General features: G+C 35.7%; 1 protein-coding gene across 1 annotated transcript in view; it reads left to right on the plus strand.

Moving 5' to 3' along the window:
- The window catches only part of FCHO2 (FCH and mu domain containing endocytic adaptor 2), a 113,554-nt gene that overhangs the window by 25,973 nt on the left and 66,206 nt on the right, over positions 1 to 21,375 (plus strand). The window contains exons 3-8 of the mRNA XM_079915687.1: positions 3,089 to 3,163; positions 6,104 to 6,245; positions 6,331 to 6,483; positions 14,071 to 14,175; positions 20,155 to 20,253; positions 20,977 to 21,073. Coding sequence (XP_079771813.1) covers positions 3,089 to 3,163; positions 6,104 to 6,245; positions 6,331 to 6,483; positions 14,071 to 14,175; positions 20,155 to 20,253; positions 20,977 to 21,073 — 671 coding nt within the window. The remainder of the gene's footprint in view (positions 1 to 3,088; positions 3,164 to 6,103; positions 6,246 to 6,330; positions 6,484 to 14,070; positions 14,176 to 20,154; positions 20,254 to 20,976; positions 21,074 to 21,375) is intronic.

A 21,375-nucleotide genomic window follows, 5' to 3' on the forward strand; every position in this document is an offset into this window, starting at 1 on the left:
TTTTTTTTTTTTTTTAAAGAAGATGTTGGGGGTAGGAGTTTATTAATTTATTTTATTTATTTTTGCAGTGTTGGGTCTTCGTTTCTGTGCGAGGGCTTTCCCTAGTTGTGGCAAGCAGGGGCCACTCTTCATCGCGGTGTGCGGGCCTCTCACTATTGCCGCCTCTCTTGTTGCGGAGCACAGGCTCCAGACGCACAGGCTCAGTAGTTGTGGCTCACGGGCCTAGTTGCTCTGCGGCATGTGGGATCCTCCCAGACCAGGGCTCGAACCTGTGTCCCCTGCATTAGCAGGCAGATTCTCAACCACTGCGCCACCAGGGAAGCCCCCTGGCCCATTTTTTAATCAGGTTGTTTGTTTTCTTATTGTTGAGTTTTAAGAGTTCTGTGTGTATTTGGGATAACATTTCTTTTTCTCTTTTGTCTTTTGCAAATAATTTCTCCCAGTCTGTGGCTTGTCCTCTTATTTTCTTGACATCATCTTTCACAGAGCAGTTTTTAATTTTAATGAAGTCCAGCTTATCAATGAGTTCTTTCATAGGCCATGTCTATAGTGTTCTATCTAAAAAGACATTGCCATACCCAAGGTCATGTAAGTTTTCTCCTATGTTATTTTAAAGGAGTTTTATAGTTTTGCATTTTACTAGGTTAAAAAAAAATTCTTTGAAGACCATTGCATTATCTACTGTTGAGACGTTAGCTATCAGGCTAATTATTGTTCCTTTGAAGGTAACATCTGATGGTGGGAAAGGTTTAGCTGCTTTTAAGCTTTTCCTTTTGTCTTTGACTTTCAGCAGTTTTACTATGATGTGACTAGATGTACATACCTCTTTATTTATCCTCTTAGGGTTTGTTGGGCTACTTGAACCTGTGGTTTGATATCTGTGGTCAGTTTTGGAAAATCCTCTGTCATTATCTCTGCAAATATATATTTCTTCTGACCCATTCTTACTTTCTTTACACATATGTTAGACCTTTTTGCTCTGTCCTTTGTCTTTTATTTCTCTTCTCTGTTTTCCATTCTTTTGTTTCACTGAGCTTTTTCCCTTTTTTTAATTAATTTTTATTGGAGTATAGTTGATTTACCATGTTATGTTAGTTTATGTTTCACTGAGCTTTAATCCAGAATCCAGATCTTCTCACCTCTCTCTACTTTACGTCTCACTACAGTGTATTGAATCTATAGTTAAACTGCATCCATTGAGATACTAATTTTGGTTATTGTATTTTTCAGATATAGAATTTATATTTTTTTCAAATTTGCTGTGCTTTCCCCCACTTTTGAAAAATGATTTTTAGCTCTCTAGTGAAATTCTTGATTTAGTCGACTGGCTCCTTGATCATAATGCATAAACTCATAAAGTCTAAGTTTTAGAATCTTAGCGTGTGGAACATTGTTAAATTTGCTTCCGCTGGTGGTTCATCTTGTCTTGTTTCCTTATGTACCTGGTGGTTGTATGAATGTATATAAGACAACCATGCAGGATCCAATATCAGTTTGAAAAGATAATGTTTGCAGTCCCTTTGAGAGCTTGCCTACTTACGGTTCATCCTTAACTCCTTATATCCTTACTCTTTGAGTCTCAGTTTAAAGGGTATGGGATTTTCCATGCTTCCCACCTTTGGCAAGTCTGAAGCTAGTTTTGTCTCCTTTACCTTGTGAGGCTTTGCTCCGCTTCTCAGGGTCAGCTGCCGCTTGTAGATGCCCCAGGGGAAAAGCTGCCCTACCTCTCTGTCTCTCTTCTCTGGATAGCCTTCTCTTGGGTCTTGGCCTGCTGATTCTTAACTGCTTCTTTAGTTCTCTGATGCCTTTTAGGCACACCCACCACCTCTCCAGCTTTTTCTCATTGGAAGGTTTTTGGATCAATTTACTAGTACTGGAAATGAACCATTTTTTCCTTGCTGTTAAACTTATTCATTGAGATACTATTTCTGTATTAACTTTCTAAAAAGTATCAAAGTACTACCCTTGTAATATAGTATATTAAAAAGACACCCGGAAGTTTAAAGGAGCAGAAAAATATCACAGTGCCGTCAGTGAGAGGCAGTTACTGTTAATAGTTGCTTTTTGTTAAAGAGCTACCTTTTGTGGGGTTGAGGAAGAGTCTGGAGATAAGCTTAGTTTGGGTATTCTGAGCTTGAGATGATTCAGATGTCTAGCTAGAGTTATGCTTGAGGCATTTAGATACTAAACAGATGATTTGCTTCAAGAGCAGGGTGGAGATCTGGATTTGTTGATCTCTGAATGTTAGTTGAAGCTATCAAAGTAACTGGAAGGCAGTGGTGGTTGTAGACTGTTTCTTTGTTAAGGGTAGCACAGATTGAGAAGGGACAGGGTAATTATGGGTGAGGTAAGATAGAACTTAATTTTTGTAGTGTTATGAAGGCCAAGACAACGTCATAGTTTTCATTTGTAAGTTACGTGCCTATAGGAAAATTTTTTTCTATTCTATATTTAATGGTTTAATTTTTTTAGCCTAAAATTCTGTATGCTGAATAGCAGCTATATAAAGCACAGTATCCTAGTGTGAAATACTTGTTAGTGTTTTAGATCTAATCACAGACTAGATTAGGTACTGAAGTCCAGGATCTCAGACTTGCTAATAATTCATACTTAGTTTTGTGCAAATGACTGTCCTCAATCTCTTGTTCCATTAAATGTGCATAATAATGAATTCACAATGTTAAAGAATAATAAAACTATATTAAGTACACCAAGGAAATATTAAACACAAATGACTTTCATACTGAATCAGTTTGTATATAGAGAGAATGCAAGAAACAGTACTTTTGTACTTCCTGTTCCGATAACCATTGATACTAAAGGTAAGAAGAGGAGTGACTTCACTAAAGTTTTTTTGGTGGTATATCAATACATTATTTTAGTTCTATACCAGACTAGTTCTTTAAGTAGATGTGCACAAAGGCCATTTAAAGATAAGCTAGAAATTCATGACCACATACCTACTTATTTTTAACATATACTTTGAGTTATCTTTTTGTTTCTACAGTCGTGACTGTATTTTAATAATTTTGCTATGTGTTTGGTCATTAAACAAGAGCTATTATAATATGGAAATTTGATTTAACAGAGCTACAATAGAAGAGGCGTACTCCAGGTCAATGACAAAACTAGCAAAATCTGCAAGCAATTATTCACAACTTGGGTGAGTTAATTTCTTTGAAGAACTCTTTCAGTGTTGATTTAGGCAAAGTTTATGGGAATAGTAGGTTCTCACTAAGGATAAAATGGTTCATAAATATAATAGTATGTAATGTGTTTATTCAAAATGCGTCTATATGTGAATATATTCTCGACTTGATAGAAAGTATAATTGAATTTGCTGAATCAGTTAACACAAAGTAAATGAAACTTACTTTTTTCTCTTTGTTAAACTACACAATACAACTTCATTCTTCCTTCTTTTTTCCATATCTCTCCTCACTTTTCTGGCAGCCTCCTGTTTCTAACTCCTCCATGTAGACTTGCCTCTTCTAAAACATAATTTCTTCTTTATTGACCACAGTAGAAGGGCCAGAAAGTAACTGGAATAACAGAACCTAGCTTTAACCAATTGACCATGTTTTGTTGTTTTTCTTTTTAATAAATAATTTATTTTTCTCTCATATACTCATTCTTTTAGGTGTCCAGTATGATTGATACTTTAGAAATATTTATTTATTATTTTTAAAAACTTTTTATTGGAGTAGAGTTGATTTACAATGTTGTATTAGTTTCAGGTGTACAGCAAAGTGAGTCAGTTATACATATACAAATATCCACTCTTTTTTTAGATTCTTTTCCCAAGTAGGCCATTACAGCGTATTGAGCAGAGTTTCCTGTGCTATACAATAGGTTCTTATTAGTTATCTATTTTAGATATACTAGTATGTATACGTCAACCCCAATCTCCCAGTTCTCCCCCCTCACCCCATCCCTTGGTAACCATAAGTTTGTTTTCTACATCTGTAACTCTACTTCTGTTTTTGTTTTTTTTAAGATTCTTTTCCCATGTAGGCCATTACGAAGTAGTGAGTAGAGTTCCCTGTGCTATTCAGCAGGCTATTGTTAGTTATCTGTTTTATATATAGTAGAGTGTATATGTCAGTCCCAGTCTCCCAATTTATCCCTCCCCCATCCCTTGGGAACCGTAAGTTTGTTTTCTACATCTGTGACTCCATTTCTGATTTGTAAATAAGTTCATTTGTACCCCCCCTTTTTTTTCAGATTCCACATATAAGCAATATCATATGATATTTGTCTTTCTGTGTCTGACTTATTTCACTCAGTATGAGGCCATGGTTTTAATATAGGAAATTCTTATTTTTAGTTACCAGGTGGGAGGTAGAAAAAAACATGTGTTTTCTAATAAAGTTACTGAAAACATTTCTGTCTTTGGAATATGTGTCTTTCATGAATAATAGGTGATATTTTATTTTTTGTTAGTGTTGTTACTTAAGATTATAAAGATTTTAAATATTAATGTTTTTGTTTACTGATACATATTTAGGCAAGAATTGAATTTTATCTTTCTGTATTTTGTTGCATTTAAACATATTTTGGATTGGTCAGTTTCCTTTCTTAGTGCTCATTGTACATTAACTTGTATTACCTGACCAGAAAAAAGTTGTGTATGTCAAACTTTAAAAAATGGAATGATACTTGGAATTCCTTAAAGAAACCTGTATTTAAAGAAATCTTATGTTGAACCTCCTTTCAGTGTAAATAATCCTTGGGTAAAGTAAAGGGACACTCTCATCTTACCTGTTTTGTAAAGTCTAGACTATCATGTATCAGGTTTACCTGAAGTGATGTACATGTATTTTGGTGCTGTAGTGAGTGGATACTTTTCAGGTGTCCTTTTTTCTCTCAAAATTTTCCATCTAACTACTTGCCACATTTAGTGCTGATTAGATTTAAAAGTGTGAGGTAAGATCTAATCAGAACAGTCCTATTTAAGTATTTTAATTATTCTTTTTGAACTTTTTGTTATTGCTTAAAATGATTGTTGTCAGTTAGCTTTCCTACTGGGTAGGAAATGCAGTAACTGGCACAGAGTACATATTAGGGTAAGTAATTTCTGTCTCTACCGTCTTGCGTTAGTGATCATTGTTGCTGTTTGTTTTTGTTTTATCATAGAGCAAAGCACGTGCTGTTGAAAATCTCTGAGGAAGTACCTGAGGAAAGCATAGGATAAAATTATTCTTATATCATTCCCTACTGACCAGATTAGTTTAAACTAACCTTTGGCATTCTAAGTATTATTCAAAATATTATAATGTAGTAACTCTTGGAAGTAGTTGAACCTGTTGAAAATATTAAATTCTCAATGTTGAGAAGAAGTGGTAGGAAAGTATGTCATACATTCTATACCAAGTGTAGTAGAAAGGGGACTCTCAGTGTTTGTTGAAGTACACGGGTAAAATCTGAAACAAAGTTTCAGATAACAGTTTTAAAGTCATTCTTCAATAAATTTTAATGATGAAGGCACTTAAAAAATCATGTACAAATTTGACTTTTGCATGTTTAAATTCAGAGGAGCTTTTATCTTCTTAATTTTATTTATTTGGTTTTTCTGGCCGCGCTGCAGGCATGCGGGATCTTAGTTCCCCGACCAGGGATCGAACCTGTGACCCTGCATTGGAAGCACGGAGTCCTAACCACTGGACTGCCAGGGAATTCGCAGGAGCTTTTATTTTTGATGAAGCATTTTAAATGGAGCACTGAAGAGTCTAAAATTTAGATTTGATAATAAGTTAGTTTTAAACAGTAGACAGTGATTAGAAGGGCTTCTGATACAAATCTAAATAACCAAATCAACTCAGAAAATGACACGTTATAATTAAGGGAGGGTCATGGCCAGACCTGTGATATGAGTTAACTCATTTCTCTGTATCTGAGGTATAAAAATATTTTAACTAATTAACCAAGGATTTTAAAAAAAATCAAGGTCAGGCTGTCAGTCGTTTCATTTGTGATTTAATTTAATTTCATCTTTTGACTAATTAAAATTACTGAATATAACATTATTTCCATTGGTTCTATTCTGGAGCCTTAAACTTTTTCTTCCTGTTAGTAAATTATTCCCATGTTTTCTTTGCTTTAGAACATTTGCACCAGTGTGGGATGTGTTCAAAACATCTACAGAGAAATTAGCAAATTGTCACTTGGATCTTGTTAGAAAATTACAAGAATTAATAAAAGAAGTTCAGAAGTATGGAGAAGAACAAGTAAAATCGCATAAAAAGGTATCAGTTTTGTTAAAGGATTGATTGGTCAGATATTGAATGCTTTGTAGTTCTGCATTTTGATGAATCATTTCATACCAAACAGACTAAAGAAGAAGTTGCAGGAACTCTGGAAGCTGTTCAAACCATTCAGAGCATAACTCAGGCCCTCCAGAAATCCAAGGAAAATTACAATGCCAAATGTGTCGAACAGGAACGTTTGAAAAAGGAAGGAGCTACACAAAGAGAAATAGAAAAGGTAATTGTAATAAAAATAATACCTCTGTGGTTTCAAGCATTTTCAAATACAAGACTGCCTTTAATCTTTAAACACTCAAGAATGATCTCGTATTAAAGATGAAGTCACTGTGCCTCTGAGTGCTAGTGATTTACCTAAGTGAAACAGAAGTAGGTTTACAAAATATTTTGTATCTGGTAGATAGATTAGCAAATACATAAAAAGGAATGGTTTCTTTATATTGGTGACACATTTGCAGGATTTTTTTTTTTTTTTTTTTTTGCGGTATGCGGGCCTCTCACTGTTGTGGCCTCTCCTGTTGCGGAGCACAGGCTCCAGATGCGCAGGCTCAGCGGCCATGGCTCACGGGCCCAGCCGCTCCGCGGCATGTGGGATCTTCCCGGACCGGGGCACGAACCCGTGTCCCCTGCATAGGCAGGCGGACTCTCAACCACTGTGCCACCAGGGAAGCCCTGCAGGATATTTTTATAAGATAATTGATGAGATGCTGCTTGGTGTAAGATTTAATAATGAGGTAAAAATTTTTTTGAAGCAAGACTTTGGTAGATTTAGCAAGGCAATAGTTACTTGAGATAAACTTTAAATATATGTTGTGGGTGATTTATTGCTGACTTTGAGCCCATGTATGTAGTATTGTGGTAAACCACAACCTTTTCCCCCACTCTCATTTTGATTGAAAGTAGATATTTTTCCCCTTTCAAAACAGTTTAACTATCCACTTGTTTGATGTGGTATATATCATTTAGGAATCAGCCATAGGGAGTGATAATTTTGAAAGCTTTGTAGAATATTTGAAATAGCCATTAAAAAATAACAAAACTGTAATTATGTTGCAATTATAATAATTATAAAAGTGTATATACATGGGCAAAAACCAGAAGAGCATCTGGAAAAATCAAAACAGTCGATGGAATTTGGGGTAATATGTTTCCTTTAGTGTTTTGTGCAATAAATAAAAATTGGGAGGGGGTAAAAAATGAGGCACAGTAAGTTCATGATTTTAAAACGCTCTTCATTCCAGGCATAGCAGTTAAGAATAAAATATATGAAAAGGGGAAATAAAGCAAAATAACATGCTCCAAAAAGAAGAATATTATCTTTATAAGGAACCAGAAATGGAACAGAAACTCAGAAGGGCATGTAGAGATTGATTATGCAGGGCTGTTGGACCCAAAGTCCTAAGTTAGGCAGTGGAATTTAGCTCTTGTGTGGTAAAGGGGACTAAATATTCCCCGCTTGAGATGAAGCCCAAGGAACCCCACTCACTTGGTGAAACTATAAGTAGTGAAAAAAGACTGTTGAGCTGCTGAAGGGCTAAAGCATTATTGGAAGTTGGGGTTTAAGGATGCAGTTCTCACTGGCAGTCAGGCCAAGGAACCAGTTCATGACTGTTTCGTTCATATCCCCTATATTCTTCCAGGGAATTAATTAAAAGCTACCTTTATAAGACTAATACTAAATTGGGGCCTTGGAGGGCTGGCAGGAGATAACCTGAAACTGCTAAATGGGGATGGGTGAGCGTAAATGATAGAATATAACACAATTCTAGGAGGTGATGTTTACCTTGTATTCTATAGAGTTTTCCAGCATCACTGATGGAGGGAGAGAGAGAAGAGAGAGGGGAAAAAACAAGAAACCTCCCACCTGAAATGAGCAAAAGCACATCTTAAGGAATCTAATATAGCTAATATAGCTTTCCCTGCTATACAACAGTAGAGTGTTCCTGTGAAACCTTTCATAAGCCAAAATGGCGTAAGCAGAGAAGCAAGTACCTTAGAACACATCTTGCTAATGCATGCACAAAATAAATTGAGATAAAGCACAGATGCTTAGAGACACAGTTCAAAGCTTTGGAGACCGATGCTGAGTGTAGATTCTGGGAAGGAGCTTGGTGGTGCCACTTTCACTGCTTCTCAGGGTGTGCGCTGCCTCTGTAACGGCTCCTGCAAAGCAAACGCTGAATGCTAGTTTTCTTTTCACCTGTTTTTGTAAAAGTGAAAATCCTCTTTGGATGTTTTTCAGTTCGTGAAAACAGGAACTAATATAATTCTTTTGTAAAAGCAAACAAACTTGTAAGACAAACTTTTGAAAAGCAGGGGATACCTCTGCTAAGACAGGTGGCAATAAATTTAACAATTAGAATAAGAATTCACTCCAAATAAAATTTAGATTTATAAAATAGATGATCAGAAATGTTCGTGTTTGTTGAGGATGTTCAGATATGCAAATGAATATAAATTTATATTAAAGAAGTTAAGAGAGATAATGAAATAAGATCTAGTAGATGGGAAAACAGCTAACCAGAAAATTTGGCAATGAAATATATGGTTATTGAAATTTTAAAAAAAGCAACAGAGAAGACAAACTTTAGAGCTAGTATAGTGAAAGATTGAATTTGGGCACTCACCCATAACATAGTACAGAGAATAAAGGTTACCAACATTCATCTGATGTGGATTTCAGAAGAAAAAAAAATGGAGAGGATGGTAGACAGGTAATATTTGAAGAGTTAACAGATCAGAATATTTCAGAACTAAAAAAACTCAGGAGTTCTTAGATCAAAAGTACATTCTTGGTATTAAGCAGGTTAAATAAAGATAAATTCAGAACGAGGCACCAGAGAAAAAGAGAATATTAAAAGCTACCGGGTATATCTTTTTCCTCACATCTCTGAAATCAGAATGCATCATCAAATGATAGTATCATATAATCACTGTTGGCATGGTGGCATTTGTGGTGTAGTTTCACTGCCTCTGTGAACTTGGTTGTTATATACCTGGTGGCATGATTGGACAACTGCAACACGTTGATGTTTCAATTAACAGACCACTTTAAGAGCATTGAGGAAGGATTAGTTCTGATTGTTGTCTGAAAACCTTTTGTTGAAACCTGGTAAGATCAAGAAAATGTGAGCACCAATGTTTGGAAGAAAATCTGGAGATGATAGTGGAACACTTTTAAGAAATGCTCTGTCAGTAATGCTTTTGGTGACATTGAAGATAATACTATGTGGGGAAAAAAGCAGACCTCAGCAGTCCCTGAATTGGAAGTAACTGAGAAGGGTCAGAATCTGACTGTGAAAAGAGATTCAGGAGTATCTCGAAAGTTCATTTTGCAAGCATGAACATTAAGCATAACTACTGAGAGAATAGAAGTATAGTCTAAATCTTCTCAATCAGCAAAAAGAAAAGAATAGGAAGGGGTGCTTTTTTCTAATTGTTCTGCTCAGAGGTGATATCTTTGCTTGTGATACTAGATGTGTTAATGGGTCTCTGATTTATATATATTCAAATCCAAGCCTAAGTAAATTTATTTTGGCCTGTAATAAATAAGCTCTTTATTAACATGAATGTAGATTTTTTTTAAACATAGATCTTTGAACTGTTTTTCCTTTGGTGAACTTGAAAACATAAACACTTATTGGCTATTATGACATAGTACGCTTCTCATCTTCATTCACAAACCCTTATTTTTATAAAGCACCATTTAGAAGTTACTCATATTTGTGGACTATGACAGAGTACTTATTTTATATGTATATATTTGATTCATAGGAGTTTACTATAAAAATTATAGACACTTAAACAGAAATATTTCTGGTAGTACATCAGTAAACTTATTTATAATGCTAAGGAAATGAATAAAATGTAGGATTTATTTTGTTATCAGTAGCTAATCTATTAAGGCCAGTCTTTTGTTTATGAGAAGAAATGTAGCTATTGCTTTTAAAGTATAAGTTGCTATGCTCCAACATCCCTTTTAATAATCACTTTACAAAAGTGGTCAAGTTTGTTACTACTGGGGCATTTAGTTTCTATGAGTCTACCCTAAGAATTTATAGTTTTACTAAGCAAAGATACTATTTAGAAAGTCATTTTGACTTAACTGAGTGTTGCTGTATAGTCATTTCCTATGAGAGATGTTTCTTGCTTTCAAAAAATATATATATTCCCAACACGATTACATTCTTTTTTTTTTTTTTTTTTTGCGGTACACGGGCCTCTCACTGTTGTGGCCTCTCCCGTTGCGGAGCACAGGCTCCGGACACACAGACTCAGCGGCCATGGCTCACGGGCCCAGCCGCTCCGTGGCATGTGGGATCTTCCCAGACCGGGGCACGAACCCGTGTCCCCTGCATCGGCAGGCGGACTCTCAACCACTGCGCCACCAGGGAAGCCCACGATTACATTCTTTTTAAAAATAAATTTATTTATTTATTTATTTGTTTAATTTTTGGCTGTGTTGGGTCTTCGTTGCCGTGCACGGGCTTTCTCTGTTTGCAGCGAGCGGGGTCTACTCTTCGTTGTGGTGCGCAGGCTTCTCATTGCAGTGGCTTCTCTTATTGCGGAGCACGGGCTCTAGGCTCATGGGCTTAAGTAGTTTCAGCACACAGGCTCGGTAGTTGTGGCTCATGGACTCTAGAGCGCAGGCTCAGTAGTTGTGGCGCACGGGCTTAGTTGCTCCACGGCATGTGGGATCTTCCTGGACCAGGGCTCGAACCCATGTCTCCTGCATTGGCAGGCAGATTCTTAACCACTGCACCACCAGGGAAGTCCAGAATATGATTACATTCTAAAGTGGCCTCTATATTCTTTTATAGGATACCCTTAGTTTTCTTTAAATTTTTTTGTCATTACTTAAAATACCTTGTTAATCAATAAACTCTTTAAAGAAATTTATTCATTATTAAGTACTACTTTTTCCAGTTTTCTAAGGTGCTTCTTTAAGTTGGTATGTAATTTCCTTATTCTGACATATGATGTTTACCTTTGAAGAGTGAAAGCTGATGTAAAAAATATATTAGAACTTATAAAGGGTATCTTCTTTCTTTTTTTGTAAGTGAGAAACCATTATGTTGTCTACAATGCAACATATGTGTCTACTAGGAAATATCATTATAGCAAAATATTATTTGAACTTTCCTGTTTATTAATATAATTAAAATTAAGAGTTTACTTTAAATATAGGCTATAGACTCAGTTCTTCCCTTTTTAAATGGTTCATTCACATATTTTCTGATTGTTGGATTATGAATTTGTATTTCATAGTAAATAAATGTTTTAGTTTCTACCATGTGCCTGTCATCATGCTAGATGTTATGAAGGTTCTTAAAGGCTGAGTACATATTATCGCCTCTGTCTTCAAGAAGCTTCCTTCTTTTTGAGGAGCTAAGACTTATTGAATAGTACAGAACAAGAGGCTACTAGAGAAAGGTTTTAATGGTAAGTTTAGAAAGGGAGGTGTCTTATTTTGTGTAGAACCTGTAATGGAATAAATTACTTAAAAAAAAGTATGGACACAATCATTATAGTTATATTTTGAGGGACTTTTCCATTGTTTATGAATTTCCTTTCAAATTTCAGATGCTCATGTATTTATCAACAGCTGACACATAAATTATAAGGCAATAACTTAATAGGCAGCAGAGGAAAAGAGTAGTGTTAGGATGAAGAAGAAGCAAAGAAGAAGGGGCTCCCAGTGGGAATATATCATTTTGCTAGACTATGTCATTAAAAATCACTCCATGGACTGTGGGTTGCTTGTTACTCTTGTATAGACTGAAAATTTAGGTAGCTGGAAGAAATTCTCTTCTTCCAAGTCTCTTGGCATAACAAAATCCAAAAGGAAATGCAGATAACCATGGCATTAAAATTGTTTTTAAAATAAATTCTAGCAAACTTGGTTATCTGGACTTCCCGTGAAGGTAGTTTGTAAACTCTAAATATCCATCTCATCTAATTGTTAAATGTTTGAAAGGGCAAGGATGTTAGAGGAAGTATATTAACGGTAGTATAAAATAATGTCATATGGCTAGACAATGGGAAGAGAGTTTAAAAAAAGGTCCATAGAAGCAAACTAGAAAATCATTGTAGGTTTTAGACACTTACTCTAGGGGTAGAGCTTAGAACAGCTCTTAGATATAATAACAGCAAAGTGTAACAGCAAAATATAATGATGTATGTTCCTGTTGATGTTTAATAGCAGATACTATTTATTTTGTAGTCCCTGTCCCAAGCATTTACATAAATTACATTTCATCTGTGCCAAAGCTCTAAAAAAAAATATGTGGTATTTCCATTTTAGGAATGAGAGAACTATATAAAACTCAAAGTCAACTGGGTAGTAAATTGTAGAGCTAAAAGTTGAATCCAGTTTCTTTTGGCTCCGAAACCAGTTCTGATACAAGATACCGTTTTGATACACTACAAGATAAAGTGGCATCCTATATTCTTTATTTAAGAAGACCCACAAGCATAAAGCATATATGTTTAATATAATATATGCAGTTATATTTTAGAGAGAGTACAGAGTTGCCTTTTTAAAGAATAAGACTGTATGCATCGCTTGCCCACCCCAAACCTCCAGGTAAACCCAACTTTCTGTTTCAAATACTTATTCTTAGACTCCTGAACATAGCTGGAGATAATTACCTACTGGCTCTGATTGGCTCTGCACAAATTCCAAGTTTTGCAGCTTAGCCCTCAGTGGCTCTTTGCAAGACTTTTACTCCTGTAGTTATTACCAGTTGCATCCTCCACAACCATGGTTTGAAACTTTCTTTATTCTCCTGAAGTTCCCAACCCTACCCTACTCTTCTTCACTCGTAGCAGACCCCCTCTTACCTCATCAAGAAAGTGGAGATCTTTTATCTTGAAATGCTATAGCTTTTCTTTTTTTGATCTTCTTTAAACTCTTATTTACTTCAACACCCCTTCCCTTCAAACTTCCTGTATCCAAATTGATCATTCCTTTGAGAATAACCAGATTTCTTGATAGCCACATGTCTGCCCCAACCTACAAGTGACACATAGTTTTTCTTCTTCCTTAATGTCCATCTTCCATAAAATTTGTTTTTACTTCTTTGTTACTTTCTACCAGTTTCTAGCTGTTTATGTATATGGGTTATACTTCTTCTATGAAGTCCCTGAAGAAAAGATCTCTATATAATTTGTATTCATATTCGTCACTGCCTAATATTTAACATATTATTAAGTTTTTATTGAGTAAGTAACTTTGATAAAATTAGAAGTATAATAATGCAGTAACAATTTCTTGAAAAATAGGCAATGATTAAAAACAAATTTATAGATTTTCCAGAGCACAATGGAAACTGAGAAACCTCAAGGAAAATTGATTTTTTTTTTCAACTTTTGAGCTAGCTTTATAGTCACTGATCAGACATTAAATGGAATATCTGTTGTGGAAGGAAGAAAGACTCACAGGTGTGTAAAGGAGTGTCAAGCATATTCTGAGGGTATTGTCACAGTATTGTTTGTTGAATTTTTAGTAACATTGTACTATTATGTGGTTGTGTGATCTTACTCTGGGTTATAAAATGAGAGTATTTTAACTTTTTAAAGCACGTTCCATCAGACAAGAGAATTAGCATTTAATTTCTGCATTATTGTGTGACTGTAACAAAAAATACCACTAAGGAGGACTTAAAAAAAGGTATTAGTTTTTGTCATCTTGAACTCAACATAGGCCTCATTTCTTAAAATGCACTTAAATTATTATTTCATATAAACTTATATCAGGAAATAAAAAATATTTTGTATAGTTCAAAATGTTTCTGTTTTGTTACAGGCAACTGTTAAGTCTAAGAAAGCTACAGATACCTATAAACTCTATGTGGAAAAATATGCATTAGGAAAAGCTGATTTTGAACAGAAAATGACAGAAACAGCTCAGGTTGGTATTTTTAAGGCTTTAAATCTAAAACAGGATATTTGTGTTTATTGTTTGTAAATTATAATAAATTATATTAGTGATAAAAATAATATAATTTTTCTGTCATAAAATTTTTTAGTATTAAAAAATGTTAAAATGCACAGTCTCAGTGTTTTAATAATGCTGTTTTAAAAATATACATCTTGTTTTGGAGATTGAAGACCAAGAATCAATAGTTATAATATCATAAGGGATTATTCAGATTGACTAGAATGTTTAAGGAGCATTGGAGAAAATGAGGACATTGGTAGATGATGAAGACAGTAATGATTATGTATGGGTTTTAAAATTGACTTATACTTAAGAAGAAAACTGGAAATGACTCAGTGCTGAGGATATAGTGGTTAACAAAACAGTCAAGAATCCCTGCTCTCATAGAACTTCCATTTTAGTAAGGGAAGACAGACAATCAGTTAAAAAACGTCTGTCTCGGGCTTCCCTGGTGGTGCAGTGGTTGAGAGTCAGCCTGTCAATGCAGGGGACACGGGTTCGTGCCCCGGTCCGGGAAGATCCCACATGCCGTGGAGCGGCTGGGCCCTTGAGCCATGGCCGCTGAGCCTGCGCGTCCGGAGCCTGTGCTCCGCAACGGGAGAGGCCACAACAGTGAGAGGCCCGCATACCGGAAAAAAAAAAAAAAAAAAAGTCTGTCTCCTATAAGCTTGGGATAAATTATATTCAATTTGATGTTCTTAGAGCCTTAGTTAAAGGCCTAGATTTAAGATGGGTGCCTTTTATGAATTATACCCGAAACTTCTACCTTCACCTCTTGTCCTCTTTTCTTGTTTTGTTTTTCTCCTTAGCACCTGTCATCATCTGACAGCATTTAATTTACTGTGTCAGACAGGATAGGATGGTATGCTGCTGTGACAGAGAACCCCCAAAATCTCAGTGGCTTACAATAGCAAGTGTTTATTTTTTATCATGCTACTTGTTCCTCATGGCTTAGCTCTTCACTCTGGCCCTGAGGCTGGTGGAGGAACCTCTTCTTAAAACATTCTTAGTCATCATGTTTGAGGGGCTAGAAATATGGTGAGGCACACTGGCTCTTCTACCCATATATTTTGTTGTCTGTCTTCCCCCACTAAAATATAAGTTCTGTAAGAGCAGGGATTGATTTGTTTACTGCTGTCTCCTCAGCACTTAAAACAGTTTTCAGCTCATGGTAGACACTCTGTAAGTGTGGAGAAGGACTTTATGAGTCTGACTTTTTGGATTCTAGGGAGTCTTCTTGCTTGGAGTGGTGAATGATTCACACCTCAGAAACAGACGGCTTGCATGCTTGTGTGCAGGCATCATGCATCCATCTCTACTTACCATGTTGTGGGCACTGTGCTAGATGCTGGGTGTATACAATATGTATGTAAATAAAACAAATCCTCTCTGCTCTACATGGAGTATACAGTGTAGGGGAGGGAGACAGACATTAAATGTATGCTTAAATATAAAGTTACAAATTACTATAAATGTTACAAAGGAAAAGAACAAGCTTCCATGGGATAGAATAATGGGGTTGACCTAATTTGGATTAGGGAGTTAACGAAAGTCCATTTTGGAGAAGTAACATTTAAAACTGAGACTCGAAGCATCAGTAAGAGACTCATTCTAGGGCAGGAGTGTTCTAGGCATTGGAGACCATGGATGTGAAGACCCAGATGTGTAAAAGAGAGATCACATTCTAGAAAGTAAAAAATGCTTACTGAAACTGAGTAAGGAGAGATGGTGGTTAGAAATGAGGTTAAAGAGATAATCAAGGACCAGGCTTTAGTAAGGGTTTAGGTTTTCTTCCAAGAGCAGTTGGAATACATTGAAGAGCTGTATGCAGGGACGTGACATGATATGGTCTGCATTTTTAAAGCTAATTCTGACAGTTTCATGAAGAATGGATTATAGTGAGGCCAAAGGAGAATCAAGAGTCCAATTTGGGGCTTCCCTGGTGGCGCAGTGGTTGAGAGTCTGCCTGCCAATGCAGGGGACACGGGTTCGTGCCCCGGTCCGGGAAGATCCCACATGCCGCGGAGTGGCTGGGCCCGTGAGCCATGGCCACGCCCGTGAGCCTGCGCGTCCGGAGCCTGTGCTCCGCAACGGGAGAGGCCACAACAGTGAGAGGCCCGCGTACCACAAAAAAAAAAAAAAAAAAAAAAAGAGTCCAATTTGGAAGGCAGTATCATAGTCCAGTGAGAAGGATGAGGGTCAGTGTGGTGGCCTTGTAGAAGGAGACAAGTGAATGCATTTGGAGATGGCAGGGGTAGGGTGAATGGGAGAATTCTAAAGGGATTCAAGATCTCTTCCAGGTTTTGGCTTGTAAGCCTGTGTGTATAGAGATGAATGGCAAAGGCTAGATGAAGAGCTGTTAGTTTGAGGGGTCGGAAGAGCATGAGATGCTCAGTTTTGAACATGTTAATTTTGAGCTGTGTATACCTAAGTGGAGACATCAGATGGGCAGTTTTGGAGGCTGTAAGTAATCTTGCCTGGACATAATAGTCACATCCCTTATCCACAATTCTGAATTCCAAAAGCTCTGAAAACCAAAAATCTTTTTCCTGGAACTCATTTGGCAGCAAAACTTGAACCGATGTGAGGCTAATTTGTAGTCTCTTTATCCTACTTAGACTGAATATACATGTTTTCCTTTAGTGTTTGATAAACAGATGCCACTGCAGATTCTGTTGGTAGTAGTATGAGATATATGGTAACACCATGTTATCTTTATTTTTAAAAATCCAAAATATTTAAATTCCAAAACAGCTGGTCCCAAAGGTTTTGAATAAAGGATTGGGACTTTATAAAATAGGGGCTGGACAGTACACACAGCCATAATGACATCACCTTTGGATAGAGTGTGGGGAAATAATGGCCAAGCTCCGAGAGGTTCATCATTGTCAGTTTGGGAGAGGAAGAGATGCTGAAACCCAAGTAGGAGAAGCCAGAGAAGGAATAAAACTGGGAAATGTAATGTCATGGCAGCTCGGAAATGATAATGTTTCAAGAAGGGTTTAGTTGTGTTAAATGAGGCTCCATCTCTAGTGAGATAAAAAGTTTCAATTTCTATAGCAACTGAGGTCATTGTAGACTTCAGCAAGTTCTCTTTTATCTTTTAAATCATTAGGAACACTCATTTATAAGGCAGTTATTATTGATTTGTTAATTTCCTATCAAAATGATTAATTTCTATCAGTGAAAATGTTTGCCTTTCAGTTATTTAATTTGAAAAAACAAATTAGAATTTGTTAGAGTCAGTTTTTTTTTTTTTGTTTTTGTTTTTTTCTTTCTGTGGTACGCGGGCCTCTCACTGCTGTAGCCTCTCCCGTTGTGGCCGTGGCTTATGGGCCCAGCCGCTCCGCGGCATGTGGGATCTTCCTGGACCGGGGCACGAACCCATGTCCCCTGCATCGGCAGGTGGACTCTCAACCACTGCGCCACCAGGGAAGCCCAGAGTCAGTGTTTTTTGTTTGTATATATTACCTTATAAAGAATCTTCAGCACTCATCTTTCCCTCTCCTTATCTCTTTCTGCTTCCTCATTACATTTTTTCAAATTGCATTTTAACTGTTTATCTTGCCAGTTCCAAGATGGAAACATTAATTTGTTTGAGCAGATGTTTAACCATGGTGCTTTTAAAGTTGATGGTATACTGTGCTGATGTGTATGTGTGTTCTCTCTCGTGTTCCCTCTTTGTCTCTGTCTGTCACACACGCACAACTGTAGGACAGGTTAACTTTTGTTTCTTGATAGACAGTAGACTTTATTTTGGGTTATTTAGAAGGGAAAAGAATTCTTTTGCTTCTCTACTTTCCTTTTGTTCCAGGCCAAGCGGGTTGACTTAATCCTAGTGGGAAGGGTCCTGTCAATCTAGTGAGAATGAAATTTGGGTGGCAGGACATATATTTACCTGGGGTGAAAGAAGTTAGAATTTACTTGGAGTACTTGTGATGTAAGTTTTTGCATTTGAGTTGAGAATAAGCATGATTAAAATTGTGACTCTGTGCTTATGCTTTTCACCACTGTCAGTTAATGACACTTAAAAAACTTGAAACAGTAAGGAGATTTTGTTTACTTTGAACAGTTAGATGGCTAGTTCAAGGAAATTTGAGATTTGCTTGAGCAACACCCTCAGATTAAGGAGTTTTAGTATTAGAGTGCTTTTCTATATCTCTCCTGGCTGAAAAAATTGTACTTTTTAAAAAATCTAATATAACAGTACATATGAACACAGTGGATTTGAAATTGCAAGGAGGAAGAACTCTGATTTGTTCAAGAAGATTTATTCATTTATATTCAAACACTTGATACTATATTCCCATTGCTGAATAACTCTGCACTTACTTCGTAGTCACTAATTTTGAGGAATTCTGATATTCAGCAGTCCTCCCACCAAAAATAAAGCACAGTTTCAAGATTGTAGCTGAATCATGCTTTTAGTTTCTGTTTGGCTTCATGCTTCAAGATATTTCTCAATTATTAAGGATCTGACTTATTCAATGTAGGTGTTTCAAAAGAGAATAAGAAGAAGGCACAAGTTTCCTTGGAATTAGGGATCATCCGTTTGAAATTAGTGCCTGTTTGACCAAGCTTTCCTGGATTTGGGACTACCTGTCTATGAGAAAATATCTTGTTCATTAAATTGCAGAAATTTAAGCAGAGGGTGAATTCTTATAATATGAACGTAAAATAGGATCATGCTCCTCCTGAGTGTTCCTCAGTTCTTAAGAGTAATTCAGGATCTTGCAGTATTGGTATTCTCATTGGACTTGGTCAGAATTAGTCAAGACAAGCACTCTATTTTAACTCATCATTCCTCATGAATAAAATGGATTTAAGTTTTTGGACTTTGTTGCATTACTGCCAAAACTAATTTCACCATAATTGATTTTTTTTTAGAAGTTCAGACCCTTTACACAAATATAGACATGATTATTTATTTGGCTTAGTGATTTCTGGTCACGTAACTCAGTGCTGAAGAAAATTGGACATTAAATATGGGGTGAGGGAATTTAATTTGATAAACTAGGGAAAAATAGCAAACATTTAGGCCTGCTCCTTAGAACTAATGTAATCTGGCAAGAAAGTGGGTAATCAGGTTTGTGCACTGGAAATGACAAATGTATTTTTGTTTGAAAATGACTAGTTCAACATTTCCCAAATCCTGTTTTGAGGAATATTATTGTTCTGTGAGATATTAATAGATATTCAGAGAAGAAGAAAAAAGGGTTGTATGGTCAAAGAAATTTGGAACACACTGGGTTAAGCAGAGTGAAACAAGTTTTGTTACTTTAGTATTTCTCAGTTACTTCAGTTTTTAATACATTTATTGTGAAGCCAAGTCTAGCAGTGGTTTTCTTCTGGGGAGTAAATATCAGAATAACCTGGGATTTTTTTTCCAAACAACATTCTTACCTCTTTCCAGCCCATTGCCTAAGTAGTCATGGAGGATCTATTTGTTTTATAGTTTGAAAACATTCTCCAGGTCATCTGAATCATCTCTACCTTCAGTAGAGAACTGCTGGGACAGAGTATACATACAGGCTTTCCCAGATTTCTTTGACCATAGACTGTCTCGTTTGGAGACTATGTATTAACATTTCCAGAATTAGACCTTTTTGAAAGTCTATGGGCTAGATTGTAAAGTCTTAAGAAGTAAACTGTAGTTTTAGCTCTGCAAACTAATTGTTTTTCAGTTTTTGAAATACTTCTCCCTTGGTTTTTTGACACTATTCTCTTCTGGGTCTCCTTCTAATTTTCTGACCATGATTATAGATTTTAATTTGTGGTATCTTCTGATTCTGAAAAAGTCATATGTGCCTGAGAAATGATGTAACAAAAAGTTAACTTTTTTGATGCTAACTTGACAAATTTGGTTAGCTGTATTAAGATGACTTCTAAAAAGTGTTTTGATTTCAGAATATATCTGTGTGTGTGTAATTTTTTATATTCGCTACCCAGAAATTTCAAGATATTGAAGAAACTCATCTCATTCATATAAAAGAAATTATAGGATCCTTGTCAAATGCTATAAAGGAAATTCATTTACAAATAGGCCAGGTACGTTTTTACTTTTATTGAACTGATTCATGAGAATTTTATGTTCACTTCTGACTCTAAAAATCATAACTCATAACATGATACTGAATTATTTCAGGTAAAGAATATGTATTTACATGTATTAAATACAGAATAACCTGGATTTTACCATCCTATCAAGGATGATAATTTAAATTAATTATGGAGTTAAAATTCTGAAGTTAACAATTTTTGAATATTTCTTTATTACAAAGTTTTACTATTTTAAAATTTAGCATAGCAACTTCAATAAGTTATAGAGCTTGTGCTTAGAAAATTTCCAAAAATATAAAAGTGCCTTAACGATGACATTTGGGGTGCATTGAAATATAGTAGAGAAAGATGAATTCTGTTATTCTTGGTTACTAAAGTTCTAATACTATTTTCATTGCTGTATAAGTTTTATTTATCGTAAGATTTATGTCCCTAAAACACTCAAAGATAGGAACAGGACACTGCCTTGACTTCTAAGGCTGTGAGACCATACGTTAAGGGTTCATGTAAAATGTGGTTTGTATCCATAGATCTACTAACAGAGTTAGGTAACAGAGCATATTAGGCAAATGAAAGTTCTTAAACGCTCTGGGTCAAAATACATATATTTTGGTATAATGAATTTTAATTGTTTTGTGGAAGTTTTGTCTGAAATACAGTAAGAATATTTATGGAAAGTGAAAAAAATTTATCTTTATTTCATTTTAATAGGTCCATGAAGAATTTATGAATAACATGGCTAACACTACAGTTGAAAGCTTGATACAAAAATTTGCTGAGTCAAAAGGCACTGGGAAGGAAAGACCTGGTAAGATGACAAACTTTGCAAGGAAACATATTCACATTTCCCATCCAGTAACAAATGTGTTTGCCTTTAAATTCCAAAATTGCAAAATGGAGCTTGGGAGATACCTAAAAATCTGTGTGAAATCTCAGATATCATTTACTTTGTTTGTGTCTGATGGTATGTTAGGTTTTTTGTTTTGACCTTCAGTAGTTAATAATTTAGTACTACTTAAAGTGGTTATCATACCTTTACTAAATTAATATATTACAGTTTATATTTTCAAAAGTAGAGTTAGCAACAGAAGCCCATTTTAATGAGACAAA

This window comes from Stenella coeruleoalba (assembly GCF_951394435.1).
Source record: "Stenella coeruleoalba genome assembly, chromosome: 3".
Lineage (NCBI taxonomy): Eukaryota > Metazoa > Chordata > Mammalia > Artiodactyla > Delphinidae > Stenella > Stenella coeruleoalba.